The sequence below is a fragment of the Cavia porcellus genome, unplaced genomic scaffold, assembly GCF_034190915.1.
Source record: "Cavia porcellus strain 051 isolate PalLab524CR breed Dunkin Hartley unplaced genomic scaffold, mCavPor4.1 scaffold_9, whole genome shotgun sequence".
In the NCBI taxonomy this organism is placed as follows: Eukaryota; Metazoa; Chordata; class Mammalia; order Rodentia; family Caviidae; genus Cavia; species Cavia porcellus.
In genome coordinates, this window is record NW_026947492.1 from 64913883 (window position 1) to 64937285 (window position 23403).

The 23403-nt window shown below is 36.3% G+C and overlaps 1 protein-coding gene and 1 pseudogene across 1 annotated transcript; one reads left to right on the forward strand and one right to left on the reverse strand.

The window, feature by feature from the left end:
• Positions 1-7132: 7132 nt before the first annotated feature.
• Positions 7133-9114, reverse strand: LOC100717807 (RNA-binding protein EWS-like; annotated as a pseudogene).
• Positions 9115-15400: 6286 nt separating this feature from the next.
• Positions 15401-16360, forward strand: LOC100733200 (olfactory receptor 51F1-like). The gene is given in 1 exon segment (XM_063255665.1): positions 15401-16360. A coding segment is annotated over 1 exon segment (960 nt).
• Positions 16361-23403: the final 7043 nt, after the last annotated feature.

Genomic DNA, 23403 nt, shown 5'->3' on the forward strand with positions numbered 1-23403 from the left:
AAACAAGATAGTGGGAGTACTATAGGACTTCAAATCAAGTAAATAGAAAATCAAATAATTTACTATAATATATCCTGCTAATTTTTTTTGATTTTCCCCTTAATTAAAAAATCATAAAAAATAACTAAATAATTTTTTAATGAGTAAGAAAGAGATTGAGATAAAAGAGGACATAACATCATAACAGTACAGGTCAAAGCATGACAGTTTCAGCAAACTAGTGCTTCACCACCAAATAACCTGGTTTACTAGTAGTTACCATAGTGTCTTTTTCCTTGAAATATTTGAATATAACTTTATATACTATAGCTTCAAACATATAAAGTCAGTGTAAAACCATTCAAGTGGATGAAAGCATTGTAGGAGTTTTAGAACCAACTAACAGAACATAAACAATGGTTTCTATATTATCTTTTTGCCTATAACAATTTTTGTTTATACTATCACATATAATAAAATCCAGCAGGATACATCGTGATAAAACTAGTGGAGACAGAAGAGCCATAGTTTGGTGGGGATTCAAAACAAGATGATAGTAAATCAGCACTAGCTATTATGATGACTTATTTTCTTCAAAGTAGCTGTTCATTTCATCACAGGCAATAATATCAAGCAGTACAGAATAAAGCCTTTCCAATTTATAAGGGAAAACTTTATAAGGCTTCAAGGCCACATAATAGGGATGCATGATTACCACATACTTTTATATATTTGAATCATGACTTACATTAGGGAAACTATTCGGTATTCACACATGAGAGACTGATTTATTTCACTTATGAGTATGCTCTCAAGCTGTGCCCATTTATTGATAAATATCTCAATGTGACCCTTCTTTATAGCCGAGTAATACTCCATTGTATAAAAATAGCACAACTTTTTTTATCCACTCCTCAGTTGATGGACACTTGGTTTGTTTCCAAGATCTGGCGATTACGAATTGTGCTGCTATAAAAATAGGTGCACATATATCACTGTGGTATGATGCTTTCAGTTCTTCTGGGAATATGCCTAGAAGTGGAATAGCTGGAATAAATGGGATTTCCAATCCCAGCTTTTTGAGAAATCTCCAGACTGACCTCCACAAAGGTTGTACCACCAACAGTGGTACAACCCCACCAACAGTGTAGGAGAGTTCCTTTTTCCCCACAGCCTCTCCAGCATTTGTTGTTGGTTTTCTTGATCCTGGCCATTCTTTCAGAAGTGAGATGGAATCTCAGTGTGGTTTTAATTTGTATTTCTCTAATGACCAATGATGATGAACATTTTTTCACGTATTTATGTGCCATTTGTATTTTTTCATCTGAGAATTGCATATTCATCTCAGATGCCCATTTTTGGGTTGGATCTTTGAATTTTGGGGGTCTGAGTTTTTTTTTAAATTCTTTATATGTTTTAGACAAAAGTCCCTTGTCTGAGGGATAGTTCACTAAGATCTTTTCCCAGTTTGTGGGTTTTCTTTTCACTGTGCTGGAGATTTATTTTGACATGCAGAAACTTTTTAATAAGAGTTGGTCCCAGTTATTGATTCTGGGAAGTATTTCCCTGTTCATGAGAAGTATTGTCCTGTTCATGAATTTTCCACTTACCCCTATGTCTTCAAGGTTTCTACCTAATTTGTCCTCTAATAGATTTAGTGTTTCTGTTTTAATATTCAGATCTTTGATCCATTTAGATTTTAATTTAGTACATGGTGATAGGCATGAGTCTAGCTTTAGTTTTCGACAACTGGAGAGGCAGTTTTTCCAGCACCATTTATTAAAGAGACTGTCGTTCTTCCAGTGAACCTGCTTGGCTCCTTTATCTAAGATAAGTTGGTTGAGTGTGTTTGTAGTACTGGTTGTATCTTCTGATCTATTCCATTGATCTTCGGCTCTGTTTTGATTCCAGTACCATGTTGATTTTACTAGTGTTGCTTTGTAGTATAACTTCAAGTCAGGGATTGTGATGCCTCCTGCCTTGCCTTTGCTGCTTAGAATTGACTTTGCTATTCTAGGTTTCTTCTGGTTCCAGATGAATTTTAGGAGTGATTTCTCTAGATTTATAAGGTATGTTGATGGTATTTTTATTGAGATTGCATTGAATCTGTATAACAGATTTGGGAGAATGGCCACTATCACAATATTTGTTCTTCCTATCCATGAGCAAGGGATGTCTTTCCATTTTCTGAGATCATCTTCAATTTCTTTTTTCAGTGTATTGTAATTTTCCCTGTATAGGTATTTCACTTCTTTCATAAGAGTAATTCCTAAATATTTCATTTTTTTGCTTACTAGTGTGAAGAGTGTGGTTTCTTTTATTTCCCCTCTGTGATTTTGTTGTTAGTGTATAGGGATGCTATTGATTTCTGAGTACTGATTTTGTATCCAGCTGCATTACTGAATTTATTTATTATATCTAAGAGTCTTTCAATGGAGTTTAGGGGATCTTCTATGTAGAGTATCATGACATCTGCAAACAATGATAATTTAACTTCTTCTTTTCCTATATTTACCCCTTTTATTTCTCTCTCTTGTCTAATTGATTAATTTCAATGACCCTAGACATTTGTATTTATGAAACACAAATATGGTATTTTCAACCTTAAATATTTTACTTAGTAAAATTTGTAACCATGCTGTTTTGCGTATTAATAGGGCATTTCTTATTTTTATTCTATTGTTAGGATTATCTCCATTGAAATATTGCTATCTCTCCTTTTTAAAAAAATTTTATTTAAAAGGAAAAAGAGAATAACACACACACACACACACAAAAAGCAGTGTAAGGGTACACATAATACAGAACTACAAAAAAAAAAAAAAAGCCAAAAAAAAAAAAAAAAAAACCCAAAAAATAAACCAAAACAGTAAGAAATCACCTGTCTTTACCTATCTTTACCTCTTTTATTTATCTTTCTTGCCTAATTGCTCTGGCTAGTACTTCCAGTACTATATTAAATAGGAGTGGTGATAAATGACATCCTTGTCTTGTGCCTGATTTTAAAATAAAGGCTTTCAACTTTTGGCCATTTAGTATGATGCTGGCTGTTGGTTTTTCATAAATGGCCTTTTTTATATTGAGGTAAAGACCATCTATTCCAATTTTCTGTAAAGTTCTTATCATGAATAAATGTTGGACCTTATCGAAGGCTTTTTCTGCATCTATAGAAATGATCATGTGATTCTTATTTTTGGCTTTATTGATATGGTGGATTACATTTATTGATTTGCATATGTTGAACCATCCTTGCATTCCTGGGATGAATCCCACTTGGTCATGGTGTATAATATTCTTGATGATTTGCTGCATCCTATTTGCCAATATTTTATTGAGGATTTTTGCATCTGTGTTCATTAGGGAGATATTTTTTAGTTGGGTCTTTCTCAGGTTTTGTTACTAGAGTAATATTTGCTTCCAGGAATGACTTAGGAAGGATTGCTTCCCTTTCAATTTCATTGAATAGTTTGAGGAGTGTTGGCATTAGGTCTTCTTTGTATTTCTTATAGAATTCTGCAGTGAATCCATCTGGGCCTGGGCGCTTCTTGGTGGGTAAGGACTTAACTACATTTTCAATTTCATTAACAGAGATTGGGTTATTCAACAGTTTTACATCCTCTTGATCTAGCTTTGGTACTTCATATGTTTCTAAGAATCTGTCTATTTCTTCTGTATTATCGAACTTTTGAGAGTAGAGGTTTTCGAAATAGGTGTTGATGATCTTCTGTATTTCTATTGGGTCTGTAGTGATTTGACCTTTTTCATTTCTTATAGCATGAATTTGAGCGTTTTATTCCCTTTTTTTTTTTTTACATAAGGTTGGCTAGGGGCTTATCGATTTTATTTATTCTTTCAGAGAACCAACTCTTTGATTCGTTGATCCTTTGGATTGTTTTCTTAGTCTCTGTTGCATTGATTTCTGCTCTGATTTTTATAATTTCCTCTCTTCTTTTGGCTTTGGGCTTGACTTGCTCTTCTTTTTCTAGCTGTTTGAGGTGTAGCATCAAGTTATTTATTTGTATTCATTCTGTTTTCCTGATGTGGGAACTCAGTGCAATAAATTTTCCTCTCAGGACGGCTTTCATTGCATCCCACAGATTCCGGTAAGTTGTATCTGCATTTTCATTTTCTTTTAGGTATTGTTTGATTTCTTCTTTAATTTCTTCTGTGACCCACTGATTACTCAAGAGTGTGTTATTCAGTTTCCATGTGTTTGTGGGATTTTTGCAGTATCTTTTATCGTTAATTTCTAATTTCAGAGTGCTATGATCCGATAACATGCAAGGGATGATTTCAGCTCTTTTGCACTTGTTTAAATATGTTCTGTGAGCCAATATATGGTCTATTTTAGAAAATGATCCATGTACTGCTGAGAAGAATGTGTATTCTGATGTTGTTGGGTGGAACATTCTGTATAGGTCTATCAAACCCATTTGTTCACAGGTATGATTCAGTTCTGTTATTTCTTTGCTCATTTTCTGTCTGGTTGATCTGTCCCTTGGTGTCAATGGTGTATTAAGGTCTCCTGTTACAATTGTGCTACTGATAATTTGAGTTTTCATTTCTGTTAATAATTGTTTTATATAACTGGGTGCTCTGGAGTTTGGTGCGTATATATTTAAGATAGTTATCTCTTCCTCTTGGAGTTTTCCCCTTACAAGTATGTAGTGACCTTCTTTGTCCTTTATGGTCATTGTTGGTTTAAAGTTCACATTGTCTGCAACAGAATGGCTACTCCTGCCTTTTTTTTTTTTTTGGATTCCTGCTGCATGAAGTATTGTTTTCCATCCTTTAACTTTCAGTTTGTGAGTATCCTTCTGAGTTAGATGAGTTTCCTGTAAACAGCATATGATTGGATTTGGTTTCTTGATCCATTCTGCTAGTCTGTTTCTTTTGATTGGTGCATTGAGACCATTTACATTAATGGTTATTACTGTTAAATGCTGGTTTATTGTAGGAATGTTATCTCTCTGCTGTTGCATCTTTATCTTTCTGTTCTATTTAATTATTTACTTTGCTTAGTGTTTTTTTCCTTTGTGTATCTAAACTGTCTTTCAATATTTTTTGCAGGGTTGGTTTGGTGTTCATGAAGTTCTTCAGCTGTTCTTTGTCATGGAAGTATCATATTTCACCATCAATTTTGAATGATAGTTTTGCAGGATATATCAGTCTAGGTTGGAAATCATTTTGCTTTAGGATCTGGAATACTTCACTCCATGCTCTTCTTGACTTTATCATTTGTGCTGAGAAGTCTGCTGTGATTCTGATAGGTTTTCCTTTATAAGTGATCTGTCTTTTATCTCTGACAGCTTTTAATAATCTATTCTTGTGTTGGATTTCTGGGATGGTGATTATTATATGTCTGGGTGTAGTTTTATTTTGGTTAGGACTATTTGGAGTTCTATATGCTTCACTGATCCTGATGTCAGTTTCTGATCTCATGCTTGGGAAATTTTCAGCTATTACTTCTTTAAATATCCTCTTGACATCCTTTATGTTGTCTCCTTCTTTTTCATTAATCCCTATCATTGTTATGTTATTCTTCTTTGCATCATATTGCAGTTGTTGAATTGCTGTTTCCTGATTCCTTGTTATTTTTAAAAGATCTTTCCTTTCCTGTTCACTAGCTGCAATCCTGTCTTCAAGGTCTGAAATTCTATCAACACTTTCATTAAGGTGGTTTTTACAACTTTCAGTGGAGTTTTTTATTTCCTGTATATTTCTGTGCATCTGCACTATGTATTCTGTTTGTTTCTTATATTGCTCGTCTAAGGATTCTATCTTTTTGTTTAGTTCCTCCAATTTTTTATCTGTGTTTTCTTTAGATATATTCAGAACCTCTTTCATTTCTTTCATCATTTCTTCTTTTATCTGGTAGATTATTTCGAGTTTGAATTTCTTTAAAGCTTCCTGGATTTGCTTGTCATTTTCAGTAGCTATTGTGTCCGATATTTGAGGTGGATGGCATATATTTTCTTATATATATATATATATATATATATATATATATATATATATATATATTGCTCCTAGGGTTTCTTGAGATGGACTGGAGGTTTGAGGTTGTAATTTGATCTTTTGTTTTGTCATTTTCCTATATTTCTGTGTTTAAAGTGTTATTTGAAAGCTTCCTCAGGATCTGTTGAAAATCCCCTTCTATGTTTGCAGCTACTGTGACTCTGGCACCATGCTACCCCAAGCCACAGGGCCTGCAGAACCAATGGCCCTCCTCTGCCTGCTCCGAACTCCACAGTTCCAGACAAGCTTGGCCTCAGGGACACTGTTCGCCCACCTGCCCCTTTGAAGCTCCACAGCTCTCCAATTTCAGCAGGGTTAGGGTACTCACCACAGGCCGTGTTGCCTCAGGAACCTGCGATCCCTCCCTGCTTGCTGAGATATCCACAGTCCTCCAGACACACGGGGAGGCCTATGCAGGTGCCCCAGATCCGCCCAGCCCCTCCTCTGCACACTGATGGCTAGGCGCAGCAGCGAAACAGGCTGGGCTCCGGGAATAGTGTGGGCCCACCCACCCGTCAGAAGCTCAGCAGTTCTCCAAGTACAGCCGGGGTGGGGAGGCGGATGTAGAGGCCTCAAACCCACTTCTCCACTTCACTTAACCTGGAAGCCTGGAGGGTCTGGAACAGTCTGAGATTTGGGCAGAGTGTGCTGAGCACTCACCACAGGCCGCGGTGCCTCAGGAACCTGCGATCCCTCCCTGCTTCTGAGATATCCACAGTCCTCCAGACACACGGAGAGGCCGATGCATGCGCCCCAGATCCGCCCAGCTGCTATCTCTCCTAATTGCCAAAACTCTTTTTGCTTCCTTTTAATGCAGAACATGTCAGTCTTATCTGTCTTCTGTGTTCACCCTTGCTCTGTCCACTTCCTCATTTGTTTTTTGATAAGGGATTCTGGCTCACTCTTACATTCCAGATCTCAATTAAATGCAGTATTTCCAAGAGATGTTTGTTTTTTATTGTTTCCATTTAACTTGTTTTGTGTTTCTTCACAAATGGTGAAAAATACTAAAGTACACTCAAGGAATAATCATCATATTGTAGCCAACATTATAAATAAGGAATTATAAATTTAAAACATTTTCTAGTTTAGAAACTAACTCTGGTATTCAGTGCAGCTCTGCGGGGTCTCTGGTCTAGCAGGCCCACTGGCTGCGCTCCTGACGGTGCTCACATTTATACATTTTTCCAGGTTCTCTACGTCCATTTCTTCTTCCTCCCATTTGTTCCATCAGCAGTCCAGGCACACCCCTCCCCTCCCTCCCCAAATGCCTCATCTTCCTCTACCAAAACCACCTTGGTCCATCCCACAGACCCCACGGAAGCACTATGTCTCCGTTATGGCCACCTCTGAACATTCCACCAGGACCACCACTGTCCATGAGGCAATCTCTTCCTCCCAATATGCCATCAGTACCACTTCTCCCACGATCACCACCTGGGGGTGGGTAGGGTGGTGGGAGGAAGCCTTTAGATTTCAGGGCCTTACACTGACTGGTTGCATTGTGCTCTTCAGGTGAAGTTCTGATTTCCACAACCCGGATTGGGAAAATGTGAATCTCCAGCTCGATGTTAGATGTTTCTTCCTTCAGAGGGGTTTCTTGGGGAACCTCAGAGGCCTTTTGGAGGGAAGCCTTACCTGTCTGTTCTGCAGCCTCTTATGTGATATGTGGGTCCCCCAGGACCTCTGGGCCACCTGGACTTCCAAGGCATGGTGGTGGCACCCTTCTGCCCTCATGGGGTGACATGCTACTTCACATACTGTTCATTGGAGGCTTCTTCTGAACAAGGGAAACTTTAAGTTTGCTTCCTTGAAAATCTTTCTCATCAAACCACTCCATAGCAGCCTTGGAAGTCTGTGGATTTTCCTAGGACACCGTGGCATCAACTTTGGGCTTTTCTGTTTCCTTGTCCAGGTAGATGTGGATCATGGGTTGCCTGGTTCTCTTCTTTAATCTTAACAACCCCACATTGCTTAAAGAAGTCTGCCAGGTCATTGAGTGTTACACTGTCATTTAATCCTTGTACATAAATTGCACTGTTGTCAGATCTTTCCTCAGGATGTATGGGAGGGCCTAGATCAAGATCTGGTCCTTCATCCGTGGATCCACCATTCTTACTGAAGCCACCTACTCTCTATCGCTGCCCATTCCACTGTGTCCTCCTTCCCACCCATCTCTGCTCATGCTTCCATGAGCAAATCCCCCTCTTTCCCTGCCCTGGTTATCAGGGCCACTCATGCTCCAGTTCTCTCCTGATCTGGAAAATCCTCCATATTCCTGCCCATAAACACTGAGGCTATTGGGGTAGTCCTGTCAGAATGAACTCTGCTGCCTGTAGCTGCTGCTCTGTTGGCTATATTGACTTGGAGGCTAGCTGCAGGATCCAGCTTGGGCAGAGGGAGATAACTAGTGGGAGGCTGCTGCCCATGGCTGCTTTGTTGAACATAGCTACTCTGCTGTCCTTAGGTGTTCGGCTGCCCACAGGTGTTCTGGTGAGAGTTCTGCTTTGATCACAACTAGTCAGCTGTCTAGAGGAATAGCTGGTAGGAGGATAGGATGGAGGTATGGAGACTGGCTGTGTTGGGTAGCTTCCAAGAACCTGAGGATAACTATAGTTACTCTGTCCATATCCTAGGCTAGACTGGTTATAACCCCCTGTACTAGCCTGATGTTGATTAGTCTCAGTAGGTTTGTTACCATCCTTTGGTCTTGCAGTGCAGTAGCTGCTGGATGCTGCCCATAGGCTGGGTAAGCAGGCTGAGTGCTGTATGCATACTGAGCTGTGTAAGAGGCCTCGGTGGTGGTGACTGCAGCAGTGGTGGTGTTGTAAGCACCAGTGCCATAACCCTGGACAAGTTGGCTATACTGGAGGGCAGCAGGAATAGTACAACCAGTGGGAGGCTGTCCATGAGAAGTTGCATATGCAGTCTGCACATGGGTGGCAGTGATCTGAGCCTAGGTATAGCTGACATCAATAGGGTGTCCATAGGTTCCATAGCTTTGTTGCCCATAAACCTGGGTGTCTGTGCATATCCTTGAGTTGGCTGGATGATGTAAGCACTGTAGCTCTGCTGGGCTGCAGCTTGACTGTAGGTGCTATAAGCCGTGGATGCCATTTTTTCTCCTTCCTCCTCATTCTGTCAATATCCATCACCCTCTTACTTTCCCTCTCCAAGAGATGTTTCTGAACGGAGCTTCTTTAAATATATAAGTACTTAATTTCACATTTATGAAATGGGCAGAGCCATCCCAGTGCTTTCTCCCCTCAAGTAATACAAATTTGTAATCTTTGTGACTGAGACCAACTACATTGAAATTAATCTACAGTTTAAAAAAGGTCTCACTGGGCTTTTTCTAGTTGGAGTGGAGGTGATGGCTGATTATAAAGGGGGAAGAATGGCTGTGAAGTGTTTTGAGAGAAACCAGAAAATCATTCTTACTAGAACATATTCATTACTTCAATAGTGCCTTAGAATAGAGTGTGTACAGAAGAAACTCATTTGTTGACCACAAAGCAAGCCCTCCCTGTGAACGAGTGCCATGTGAGGGCTGCTGCAGGCAGATGGACAACCGGACCCAAGCCTTTTCAGAGTCAGTGCCATTTTCAGACTTCAGGGGGGAAGAAAACAAGGATTAACCAGGAAGCAAGCCCTCCCTGAGAACCAGCGCCATGCCTGGCCACCGCCAGCAGTGGGACAGCTATACCCCAGTCCCTTCTGGCAGGGGCTGGCAAATGGGAAAGGTCAATTCCCCTACCCAACTACCCCATCCCATTTCACCCCTGCCCTGCTTCCTGTGAATGACCAGCTGATCCAGTGATACACAGGCTGCAATGATAGCTGTTGAGGCGAAATGCAATTTGGTGCTTGTGGTGTTTGGTGTTTCACTGACCTTTCAGTGACTTTTCAGTGGTCTGATCATCCATTCAGAGAATAGTGCTACACAGTGTGGCATCTAGCAAGGATCTCTTTCTGAAGATAGTAGCCATTGTTGATTCCCTATTATCATGTTTTGAAATCCGGTATCATTCTCATTCTTTTGTTGTGATTGTTTTTGTTCTGTTTTGTTTTGTTTGGGTTTGTTGTATCTGATGGCATAACCAGCTATTTCAAGGATAGCAAAATATATTATGGTAGGCATTTTGGGTTTGCTTTTGTCTTGTTTTAAAGTCTTTTATTGCATTCGTTATTTTGTTTTTATGGTTTGATTCTGTTCTGTTTGATTTTCAGTGTCTGAAGGTATCTGCAGCTATTTTGAAGACAGCAAGAAGAATTATGGTAATTATTATTGATTTTGTATTGTTTTGAAGTCTTGTATCACTTACACTAGCTTGTTCTGTTTTATTTTCCTTGGTTTTGTCCTTTTTTTTTTTTTTTTTTTTTTTTTTTTTTTTGTCTTTTTCGTTTTTATCAGTTCTGGGGATCGAAATCACAACTGCCTGCTTGCAAGGCATGCGCTTGTGCCACTGAGCTAAATCCCCAGCCCCCGGTTTTGTCCTCTTTAAAATAAAAAAAAGAGAGAGAGAGAAATTCATTTATTAAATGACAAATGCTTGACTGATGAATACTGTGCTCTGCAGAAGTCTTGTGTGGAATTCTTAAAAATGAAGAAACTATTTCATAGATTCTTTTGAACCTTTACCTGTCACAAGGCTACAACTTTATAGACCCAAAATGCATTCTTGATGTATTAACTCTCCAGGCATGGTATAGTTTAGTCAGCAACTACTTAGGAAACTACCATTCTTCCTTCGTCCTGTTTTCCAGTGTTCCTAGAAAGTAAGCCAATATTTGCTAGGTGTAGCAAAAGAGCAATCAGGTGACCTGTGCTGTGGTCTTAGCTCTGGCATTTGCTTACTGTGTGATTGGAGAAGCTTCTCCTCTTCCATGCTCCAACAATTATGGCACCATTCCCTCACAACTCCAAGTATATGTAAGGCCACTAATTGATGAATCCCTGCCCTTCTGTATCCCCTCTGATGTGGGAACTGAGAAGTATTCCTTGTGAGGAGACTAGTTTGGATTGATCAAATGGATAAAATAAGAAAGAAGCTCAAAACAGAGGAATCAGCATTTGCAAATACTCAAACTATGAAGTTCTGGAAGACACAGAAAAACGTAATCATCAGAGGCAAATGATGCTACAGAGCAAAGTACAGACTGCGTTTCAGAGGTTTAGGTTTTAGCTTACAGGACACTGTGTTTTGCATAAAGGATCCTAGGAAAAGTTAAAGTGGGTGTTTGACCTGTTATACATTTTAGGGAAAAAAATTGTAAAAGAATAAAAAAAAATCCTGACCCAAAAATCAAGTAAGCAAAACCACTGCAACTGTTTTAAAGATGCTATAAAAAACATTAAAATAAGGAGAAGGTAAGAAGGGCAGGCAGGATTCCCATCTCTCCTCCTCCTTTCCTCTTTCTCCTTCTGTTCCTCCTTCCCTCCTATCTCTCCCTTCTTCTTGATTTTTCCAATTTCTTTTAATTGCACATGCATTAAACAAAGGAGTGTTAAGACCTACCACATGCATAATAGAAAGAAATTTTTTTCCTTAAATATGTTTGGATTCTAGATAAAAAATCAAGGAAGGAGTTTAAAGTAGTATTCACTATGACTCATTTCCATTTGCAGATTTAATACTCTTAACTTATAAATCCTGGGCTGTTTTATAATTGCTGCCAGTGAATGAAACAGGAAACAGCCCACTTTCATTTCATGTAATTTTAGAAAATATATGTGTCTGTTCTTTACAGCTACCTTGTATCTTTTGTAATGGTTTTTGTGTTTATTGTAGCCTGAACTAATTCCATGGACCTAAGCAATTCTTGTCTTTCTACCTTCCATGTGAAGTTGTTCTAGTTCCAAGCTCATAAAATCAAATGTTACACCTGTGTCAGCTACTCCAGTTTGGCTTCATCCACATTTTCTCTTCTGATTAGAAGTGTTTACTAAATGTAGCCATCTACTCTCTACATCCATGCCATTATGCTCCAATTATTGGCAGCCAAGCTTAGAAAGGCTGTAACAAACTGTGGTGAGAGTGAGCTTTATTTCCTGAATTCCCACCTGCCTCAAGCAGCTTATCCATTAGACCTACTGTGAGCTTGTACTATGCTAACACTGGCTCAGGATAACATAAGGCTCTCTCTGCAGTCATTTTGTATTTTCTCAGTGATTGGAATGCAAATATTTGTCATTACATCAACAGATATCATCAAAGTACGATAGCTACCCTATGGAGACTGCACAGAGTATTTAGCACATATGTCTGTACAGTTGTGTCAACCTACACCTGGTCGGTTTCCATGCGCTACTCTTTTTTCTTCTATTAATTTAGTTGCCATATGGCTGGGGATGGTTCTTATCATTCTGATCAGTATCTAATGCTAGTGTCTTCCATTTTCAAGTTCATATAATAGTTTTATCTTTAGAGCACAAATTAATTCTTTTATTATCCTCTACCTCTTCCTATCTCTCGATCCTGCTCTCATTTGGGAGAGATCTGTCTACCTATTTCTTACTACCTGTCCTGTATTTTGCTCTTTATTTATAATGTGAGTTTCTCATATAAGAGAAAACATGCAATATTCAAACTTGTATGTCTGATTTGTTTCAATTAACATTTTGGTTTCTAGGTACCTAAATTTTCATAAAAATGACTCAAGCTTATTTTTTATGACAGAATAGTATTCCATTGTATATAGATAGTACATTTTATTTATCCATTCTTCTGTTGATGGATATATAGTCTGCTTCCAAAATTTAGCTATTGTGAATTGTGCTTAAATGGACATGGGATTGCATGTGTCATAGTAATACAAGGTCTTTAACTGTTTTGGGGATGAGACCTCGAAGGGGAGTAGCTGTGGAAATGGAATTTCTCATTCTAGATTCTAAGGAATCTCTGTTGACATTTTTATGACTTATAATGCCTAATTCAATAAAATACTTCTTAAATAGGTGCTGTAAAATATTTCCCAGGGAATAATAAGAATAAAAACCATTTTCTATACGTTTTTACACAGATTCAATTATTTTCCAAATATTTCCCATTTGTAATTGGTTGACTTCACTGATATAGAACACTTGGATAACGAGGGCCTATTCTGTATGTCTGATTTTCTTTGTGTTTTAACTTTATCTGGAGATAAGGGACACATGAGATAGGAGACAAAGCCCTTCAGAGATTCTATAGACACACCTTATATTGAAAGAGAGAGGGAGAGAGGTATAGATGGAGAGAGAGAGAGAGGGAGATACAAAGAGAGAGAGAGAGAGAGAGAGAGAGAGAGACAGAGAGACAGAGAGACAGAGAGACAGAGAGAGAGAGAGAGAATTTTTCTTTGTTCATAGCCCCAGGGAGATCCACATCTTACTGATTAACTCCCAGCTCAATTCTAATTTATTATAAACTTCATGGCTCCAGAACTGTGTAAACTCCCTGCTAGTAAAGATAGAGAAGACTCCTATTTCCACATGAAACTGGTAAGAGCATACAGAGATGAGTGCATTCTGTTGACTTTGTGTTTCATTGTCAGCTATTCACAGATATTCAAACAGGCTTACAGAAAATCAGTCAATATTGGACTCTACACTATACTTGTAATCCAAATAGTAATATCTAAAAATTTATGGTTAAGTATGTTCATGATTTTTCTTGATACGATTAAAACCAAGAGGGCTATAGTTTTAAAAGGAACTACAGAACACTAGCATAAAAGGAATGATAAGATATAAACATATTACAGGATATTTACTTCCACAAAGTAAACTTCACACCTAGTATTTAAAAAACATTATAGAAAGGTTCTAAGATTATAATAAGTATTATTGCTATCATTTAATTGTCTTCCTGGAATTTATTTTAGCAATGAAAATTACTCCTAAGTTTTAGAGATTCATTAAATGCTCCATCACATATCTATATGTCTAGGGCACCTGCACCTCTCAGTTTCTGTGTAGTGAAAACCTTTGCATGCCCTCAAGGCAGCTTCCAGCACTTCATACTTCTTCAATAATAGTACATTACTCTTTACTGATTCACAGAGACATTTGTTGATAATTCTTTCACGCATCTCTTCATCAAGCTACCTATTCGCCACTCTCTACTGTCAATGGAAATGTTATCCCTATTTGAGATTAATTACTGTCATGATCCATGTTCAATAACTTATTACTTTTTAAAGGAAACATAATATTAATTAGTCCGTCACATTCCAAATATTCTAGTGTATTTTATATCTTTTGGTACATTTATCTATTTTTCTGAGATTTTTATATTTCAAACAGTTTTAGCACTATACAATTCTTTAATCTTAGTATATCGCCTTACCTTCAGTTCCAATTTTCTAGAAATAAAATACACTGTATCTTTATTTCTTGCTGTTCCATTATTAGTCAAGTCTCTGTGGCAGGTTGAAATTTTGCCCCCTCAAGTTCAACAGCTTTTTCTAGTAACACTAATATATTTTAAATTAAATTTTAATTTAAAATTTTTACCAGTCTTGACTGTTCAATAAATGTGATACTGTCATTCACGTAAAATCCAGTCACGACTTCACATCGTCTGATTTCTATTCCTCCCATAGAATTGTCTGCTTTCACCATTCTTAGTGGATGTGCTTCTTTCAAAAATCTGTTACAGAGCAAAGTCTTCATTGATTTCTCTCATAAATCTCACTTTGTTCACCCATACTCTGATTAAAGTGATATCTATGCAAAGACAACCTTCAAACCTGTATTACTAGAAAATAGAAACATCTGTGCCTAGAAATTTACACACAGTCACTGCTGGCTTACGCATATCTTTCAATTGGTTTATTTTGCTCATTTCAGAGCACAGTATATTCAAAACTAAATACACTGATTTTTAAATTAATTTTCATGGTATACTTTGATATACATAATGACCACATTCATCATGGAAATTGCTACCTGTACAAAATGTATCTTCATTTACTCCCAGTTTCCCTCTCTTCCCTTCAAGCTTTCTTCCCTTCATAACTTACAAAAAGCTTTGTTTCTTATTTTTTCTTCTATTCTCTTCTTCAGTGTTTGTTCCTTCCCTTTCCATTTCCCTACCTCATTCTCCCTCCTGTTTCAACATCCTCCACTTCCCAGTATGTTTTTCTTCATACTGTCTGATGGAGACAAAATGTTAAAAAAAATCATCAAAATGTTATATTAGCTAAATATATCTTCCTTGGCTTCAGGATAAAACCTCTACTTCTTCAATAAATGTCTCTGAGAACATTAAGTAAATATTACAAATTCATTTAAAGGTTTATTTCCAAGGTAGAGACATTACATGTTACATTGAAAAACTCTCCTTTTACAATCAGTAAATATGTTTTCTACAGTACTCTCATTTGTTTATTCTACAGGATGTGAACATTCTGAGCACAAATGCTATAGATCCAGGTCAACATGATAATACTAAGTAATCTGACATCTAAATCTCCAATCTTTTTGCTGACTGCCCTCCCCGGCTTCCAGGCTGCCCCTGCCTGGATCTCCATTCCGTTTTGCGGTCTCTATGCCATTGCCCTCTCTGGGAACAGCATGATCCTCTCCATCGTCATCACCCAGCACAGTCTCCATGAGCCCATGTACTATCTCCTCTCCATGCTGTCAGCCACGGATCTGGGCCTGACTGTTTCTACAATGTCAACAACATTGGGTGTCCTGTGGTTTGATGCAAGAGAAATCACTCTGGATGCTTGCATCATCCAGATGTTTTTCCTTCATGGGTTTGCTGTAACAGAATCTGGGGTGCTAGTGGCTATGGCTTTTGACCGCTATGTGGCAATCTGTAACCCGCTCAGATATACTACAATTCTCACCAATTCCAGAATCATTCAGATGGGTCTCTTAATGATTTTACGTACTGTTGTCTTGATACTACCACTGCTTTTGCTCCTTAAGCCTGTTATTTTCTGCAGAATGAATGTCCTTTCCCACTCATATTGTTATCATCCAGACGTGATTAAATTAGCATGTTCAGACACCAGGACAAATAGTATCTGTGGATTAGCTGACCTTGTTTTTACCACAGGGATAGACATCCCATGCATCATCCTGTCTTATATCTTGATTATTCACTCTGTCCTCAATATTGCCTCTCCAGTTGAACGATACAAGGTCTTCAGCACCTGTCTCTCCCACATTGGAGCAGTTGCTGTATTCTACATCCCCATGATAATCCTGTCTTTTGTTCATCGCTATGGTCGGTCATTTCCCAAAATGGTCCATTCAATGATGGCTAATATATATCTGTTTTTGCCCCCTGTGCTCAATCCCATCATCTATAGTGTGAAAACAAAACAGATTCGCAAATCTATACTTAGTTTGCTTCTTACAAGATAGAGATTATTACATTGAAGGACTATGTAGGTTATTTTCATTGTTATAAAGCAATCCAACAAATTAATGTCAAATTATTTTTTGTTGATTTAATAACATTGAGTAAATTTTTTGTCATAATATTATGATATGTTGCCTTAAGTATTATAAAATCTCATAAGCAAATTGAAACAATACCATAACAAAATATTTAAAATAACATAGCAACGAACATTTCCAAACTGTTTTTTACTAAGCATCAAACGAACTGCTTTTAAGACATATTCCAGTTACATTTCAAAATAACCCAACTAAAAAATAAATATATGTATGGTGATAATTGAAATATGTACTGACAAAGAAATTGATATTTGGGGATATGTAGTCCACACAATTACAATAGATTGTTGATGAGATTTTAATTCTGGTGTCCTACATTTCAAATGGCATCCTCTTTACAGCCATACTGCACACAGTCAAAGCTTCCAAAATAAGTCCTGGATCTCCAAGAATCTCTATCACATCTTTAAATGTGTGCTAGCCTCCACAGAGTATATTTTATTTAATTGTTGGATAATGCACAATACAAAATGTAAAACTAGAGTTCATGCCCTATCAGCATAAGTCACTGCCTAGTGCTGGATAGTTCTAGGGGATATTTCCTTATGAGAAATTGAAAACTAGAAATGATAAAGGAGTAGAATGCTAGGAAATCTGGAAAAGGGGTTCTTAATCTTTTTCTGCACAGAGTTTCTTTGTGAACTTTAATAAATCTATTTATCCTCTACAGAAAAATTGAAAATTAAAGACAGATACACTTGATTTTACATAAAATTTCAGAATTAAAAGATGCCATGCGGGATTCAGGACTGCATAACTCCCTTTCCCTATCAAAATACCAAGGTAAAAAAAAAAACAAAACAAAAAAAAAAACAAAACTGATGGTTCTCATCTTATAAGCAGTAATACAGAATCAGACCCCAAATGTGTGTTTCCCGAAAAGAGAATGATAGTAACTATATCAGTTACACAGCAAGGAAAATCCGTTAAGTATCAGTTGCATAAAATGCTATAAAAATTTCAAGGGAAAATGGAGATGGAAACCTGACAGAAGTCATGTGAGAAATTGGTGATAAATAAAAGGGACACTCTAGGAATCTCACAAACACTGGCTGATGCAGTGTGCTGGACTCAGTACAATGCAGCTTGCAAAGACCAATGTTGTAGGCATTCAATTTGCATTATAGTGCTCAGGGATGTCAAACCAGTACTTAGAGCTACCATAGGGTACTATTTACCACAGGAATTGGTAAAAACTACAAATGAGAACTTTCCAATGGATTCTTTTTATTTGTACACCTGTAAATACAGTTGTATTTCATATCTGGTATTACAGGAAATAATACAAATTAAATGATGACTAAATATATTTTCTAGCAGTTAAAATTATAAAATGCAATATACGATACATTAACATTTTCAAAAAATTATAAAATAATTTATTTACTGCTCTAATAGTTGGTATTTCAAGAATTATGCTTACTATGTTCTGTTGCCATTTGAAGTGTGAGGATTTTTAAAGGTACATCAAGAAAAGTATTTTGTGTTCAAATTTCCAGTTATATCAGAACTCTAGTCATGTTTGACTAAGAATTACCAGACTCCAGTTTGACCCTCTATTAATAAATTTAGGGTCTCCAATGATCCTTTGCCTAAATAAAGTTACAAATTATACTGTACTATGGTTAGGCTTTCAACACATAAATTTTGGGAAGACTCAACTCACCAAAATATTGTTTAGTAGTACACATACAACTTTCTCAACAATGTTGAAACCAGTAAGATTCTCCCAGAAATTAGAAAAAAGCAGGATATAAGCACAGACGCAGCTACAGATGCATCTCTTAGATGGTAGAGAAAATAACGGAGAGAGCACCTGGTTAGATGTGTCAAAGGAAGTGAAGCAGGCAAACCCTGTCACACTTCCACATGGCAAAAGTGAGCTTTCTCTTCAACATTGTGCATAGAAGTCCTCCTGTCTTAATAATGGAACCAACAAAACAACCTTATGATACATTAGATGATAGAACATCAAGAATATATTTGCCCAAGATTCAGTATGTTATGATTAGCATGTTCTAAACATCAGTCTCCTACATAATTAAACAGAGAGGAGGTAAAAATATGTTGAGGTAATTATTTGCAATACGCGGATAAGCTTGATCATCATGAACATGCAAAACAACAAACATCATTTTTGGTATTATTTCTAGAAATGGATCAGTCACAATAGAGTAGTGTGACATTGTGATGTTTTGAATGCTATCTGTAATAAGAACATAGTACTCAAGGATACTTATAAGAGAAAGGCTGAAATAATGAACTATTAAAATTAATTTTACACATTGGTGTTTTTCAAAAGAGAGTCGAGTATATGTATATTCATGTGTGTGCATGTATAGTCATGTGTAATATGCATTGTATACAACTAGATAATAATCTTTATTTTATACTGTATGTCATGTGCTACATATGTGCGTGCACTTTGTACATACATGAAATAGATTTGTGGAAAAATAATGTAAGAAAGAAATTTAAAATAGAATTTATATTATAGCAAAATGATGGTAAAAAATTCAGACGTCGTATTTCTGAGTTGTGACTATAGGCAGGCCGTATTGATACATCATAGACTGAGGCACTCCCGCTTATGAACATAAACAGGGTAAGTACGTATCATCTGTAAGGCCATGGATGTGACAAAGCTGTCTACATAGACATAGCAGAGTGCTATGACTTTCACATCAATGAGCTCAATATTTTCTTCCAAAAACATCTATTCTCAATATCTTTCTCTGTCCAGCTTTAACAAGTTCACAATTAGAGATCTGTATTGCTTCACGTTCACTGTTACCCGTACTTAGCCTGTTTTCATTACCCAAGCATATGTCAACTGTGTGACAACAGAAGTTTATGTTCAAGCAAGATATACTACTTTTAATTCATTTATTTTTGACCCTCCTTTTTATTTCTTTGTGTTTTCTAATGATCCCAGTACTGGCTGAGAACTAGACGCCTGCATTTTCTTATCCTGACCTTACAGAGTTGATTTGTTTTTCTTCAAAGCAATGGACAAAATGCAAAAGCCACAACTACTTTTTGCCCCTCAGGGTCACTTGGGATCAGTAAACCTGGCATTGTGGGGAGCCGTTTGCCCTTGTCCAAGGAAACCACTGAGAGAGTATTTAACAAAAATAGCTCTCCTTAGTTACTTTGCTGAGGGTTGGTGAGGGACTAGAAGCAGGGCATTAGGGTGGCATGTTGGGGCCCATTAAAACCAATTCCTCTTTCGAGAAAAGCTGCTTTTCAAGGAAGTAATTCCAATTACCATTTATCACCTGTGTTTTTCTGCAGATTGTGTCTGTCTTCGTGAACCAAGTTATGTTTATGAGTAATTGCATATGCATATTTTTCACTTTTTGTTTTTTAATTAGACATTATTTTATTTTTATTGGTACATGTTTGTAGAAACTAATGATTATATTCTTCAGGGGGGGTTAGTATATGTACATAATACATCTTAATTCTTTTTTCTTCCCATTCTCAACTTTTTTGCTATTTCGCCCTTCTCTCCATCTCTTGGTCTCCTTTCCTTTTGTAAAAGATGTAGCTCTCTATTTCCTATTATTTACCTTTATTTTGCTCTTTATTTATATTTTATGTTTCTTACACAAGAGAACCCATTCAACATTTAAATTCATGTGCCTAATTTTTTAGTATACTTTGAGACCATAATGTTAAGTGTAATATGTAAGAAGTACATACCCATATTTTAAAGTGTAGCCATGTAAGTGGATGTGCATTTATACTTTACTGTCACAGTCAAGTGCTTCTTCAATTATAGTACTTTTTTTTTTTTTTTTTTTTTTTTTTTTTTTTTTTTTGGTACCAGGATCAAGCTCATGAGCCTGTGCTTGTCAAGCAGGCATTTATGCCACTGAGCTAAATCCTGGGCCTTGTTATAGTATTCTTTAATAAAACACACCAAACTTGTGCTCACTTTGGCAATACGTATGCTAAAACACATCAAACTTCATAATAGCTAGTAGAAAAGATACTTATATTCCCAACACAAATGAATGATAAATATTTGAAATAATACATATACAAATCACTTGAGTCTAATCATCATACTGTGTGTTGAAATATTACACTATACCCTATGAATATTTTATTGTATAAATTAAATAAAATTAAAAATCTATAGAAATACATTTTAATAGTCACAAAAGTGGGCAAAGGTAAGAAAATACTATCAATTATAAGTAGTCTAAGAATAATCTGATGATTTCGTGTTAATAACTAAAAACAAGGCACCTAAAAGTCAATATTTTTAGTCTAATATCTAACCTCTGTCCTGTTATAATAGGTTTTTGCTTACACCAAAGCACTCTCCCCACTTTCCAGGTGTCAGTCATGCTCTGCTAAGTGCAGTTTTTGTCATCCTCATTTCTCATACTCTTTATTCTCCCATCCAAATGCCCACCTTCTCTGCCCTGGGAAGACTAAACCACAGTGTCTTCACACTCCATGTGAAATTGGAAGCAAGAAGTTTAATCACAATGTCATGCAAGATAATTTAAATAGGAAAGAGAAAGCTGCCTGATGGGACTAACATGTGGAATGATGAAGGACAATATAGCTCAGTATCCATTTGTCAAGTCGCCCACTCCTATCTACATCCATTTTTTTTTTTTACTTACAGTATAGTTAAGAATAAACCCCAAGTGTATTTAGGATCATTTTTATTCATAGTGAGTATGTTATTTTTAGAATAATTTTTCCATGAATACAGAAAACACAGATAATGATTTTTTTTAAATCATGGTATGAGTCAGGATATCAAATTTAAGAATATTTAAAATATTTTAATTTCAGTTATCATTAGAGCCATCTGAGTGCTAGAGATATAATGTAAATTAGATATAGCATTTTCCTTGAAAATTATGTGATTTAGCAGACAAGTAAAAAACAAAAATCTGGCAGACAAGCAACAGATTAACTACATCATCCAGATGTTTTTCCTTCATGAATTCACTGCAATGGAATCTGGGATGAAATATGATACACTGCCTTAGAATTTTACCGTCTAGTTAAGGAACTTAAGCAGTAGTCAATAGATACTCTTTTGTGTCACAATAACCAAGAAGTTTACAATCTAGTAAGGAAAATTGGAATATTATAGTAATGGAGTTTTAAAACAATACTCATAGAAACTGACATTTCCCAATTTTACAGTAGTTACCATACTAACAACTTTTAAGATATAATCTACATACATTTCAAATAAGCCCACTGAAATGTATATAATGAATGATGATACACATATAAATGAGCTCTGCAGATATGTATCTCACATAGCTAATATGGGTCATGGTTGAAATTTTAATCATAGATGCCTATATGTCAAATATCATCCCCTCTATAAGTTACCACACAATATCAAAAGCATCAAAAATAAGACCTGCACCTCTATGAATCTGTGTCATGGCCTTAAAATTTGGTAGCCGTCTTAAACTATACTTTTGTTTGCTTTCTTATGAATAACCTGTAACACAAAATGTAGAAGTACAATTAATGCCACGTAAGCAAAAGTCACTATTCAGTGCTGTAGGATCAGAAGAAAAGTTTCAGGAATTGGTATAGTTACTTATTTAATGTAAGATATGTGAATTTTGGAGAACTAGACATGATTATGAAGTAAAATGCAAATAATTTGGAGCAGAGCCTTTGGTGTTTTTCTGCACAAAATTTCCTTAAGAATTCAATAAAATATGAGATCCTTCTCCACTGAAAAATCAAAGATAAACACAGATGACTTTCCATAAAAAACTTTTAGTATCAAAAATGCTTTAAAAGGCTGCATGATTCCCTTTCACTATCAAATAACTAAGGTAAAGTATTGATGTTTCTCAGTCTATAAGCAGTTACACAGGCCAAGATCCCACATGAAAATTTCCTGAGAATGCACTCGTGGTGACTATATTGATACTAGAGAAGGGAAAAAATTCTTTTATTAAAAAGTTGCATAAAGTGAAAGAAAAAGTTTAGAGGAAAATTGAGTCATAATTTTGATAGGAGTCATGGGAAAGTGGTGATAGATAAAAGTGATGCCCCAGGATCTAACAAAAAAAGTGGGGACTGCAGTGTTCTGAATTCAGCATTGTATATATCACCTTGGAAAGTCCTTATTGCATACATTCCTTTAGACTTTATCTTCAATGATGTCAAGTCTGTAGATGAAAATCAACACATTGGAATATTTTTATCACAGAAATTGGCAAACTCTACAAATGAATATTGTCCTTCCTAATGGATTTGTTTTATCAGCACACCTGAGCTACAGATTTGCTTTGACCTCATGGGGAGTATTATCAATATAAATTCAAAGATAAATAAACATATTTTTACCACTCAACAAGTTTAAAGTCTGATCTGTAAAACATCAAAAGAGACAAAAATATAAAGCAATTTATTTAGTGGTGTGATTGTTGATCATCCAGAAATTATGTCTTATCTATTTTTTTTTTCATCTAAAGTGAAGGGTTCCTAAAGGTACAGGAAGAAAAATGTTGAAGTAATGCTACAGAAGAGAGTAATAAGTATCCATTGTCACAATTTCATCATTCTTGGGGAACTCTTTCCTAAATATTAAAGCCACAGGTATTATTTGGACATAAGCATTAAGATAATGAAAAAGCACCAAACATTTTCTAGGCACAAATATAGCATTGAATTTTTGTTTTCTCTTAACCATTCAATTCATTGTTGTATCTTTGTGCCTAGCACTATACTGAAACTGTAGCCATAGGGTTAACTCACTTTTAAGAAACTCACAAGATAACTAAGAGAAGACAAGTTGAAAATTTGAGAGAAAAATCTAGGAACTGAAACAAGACAGAAATTATTTTTATGATAATATTTTAAAAGTAATGTTTCAAAAGTGATCTAAAGTTCAAAAACATGAGGCTCCTCTGTGTGTGTCGAGAGCAGGAGATACTGTAAGT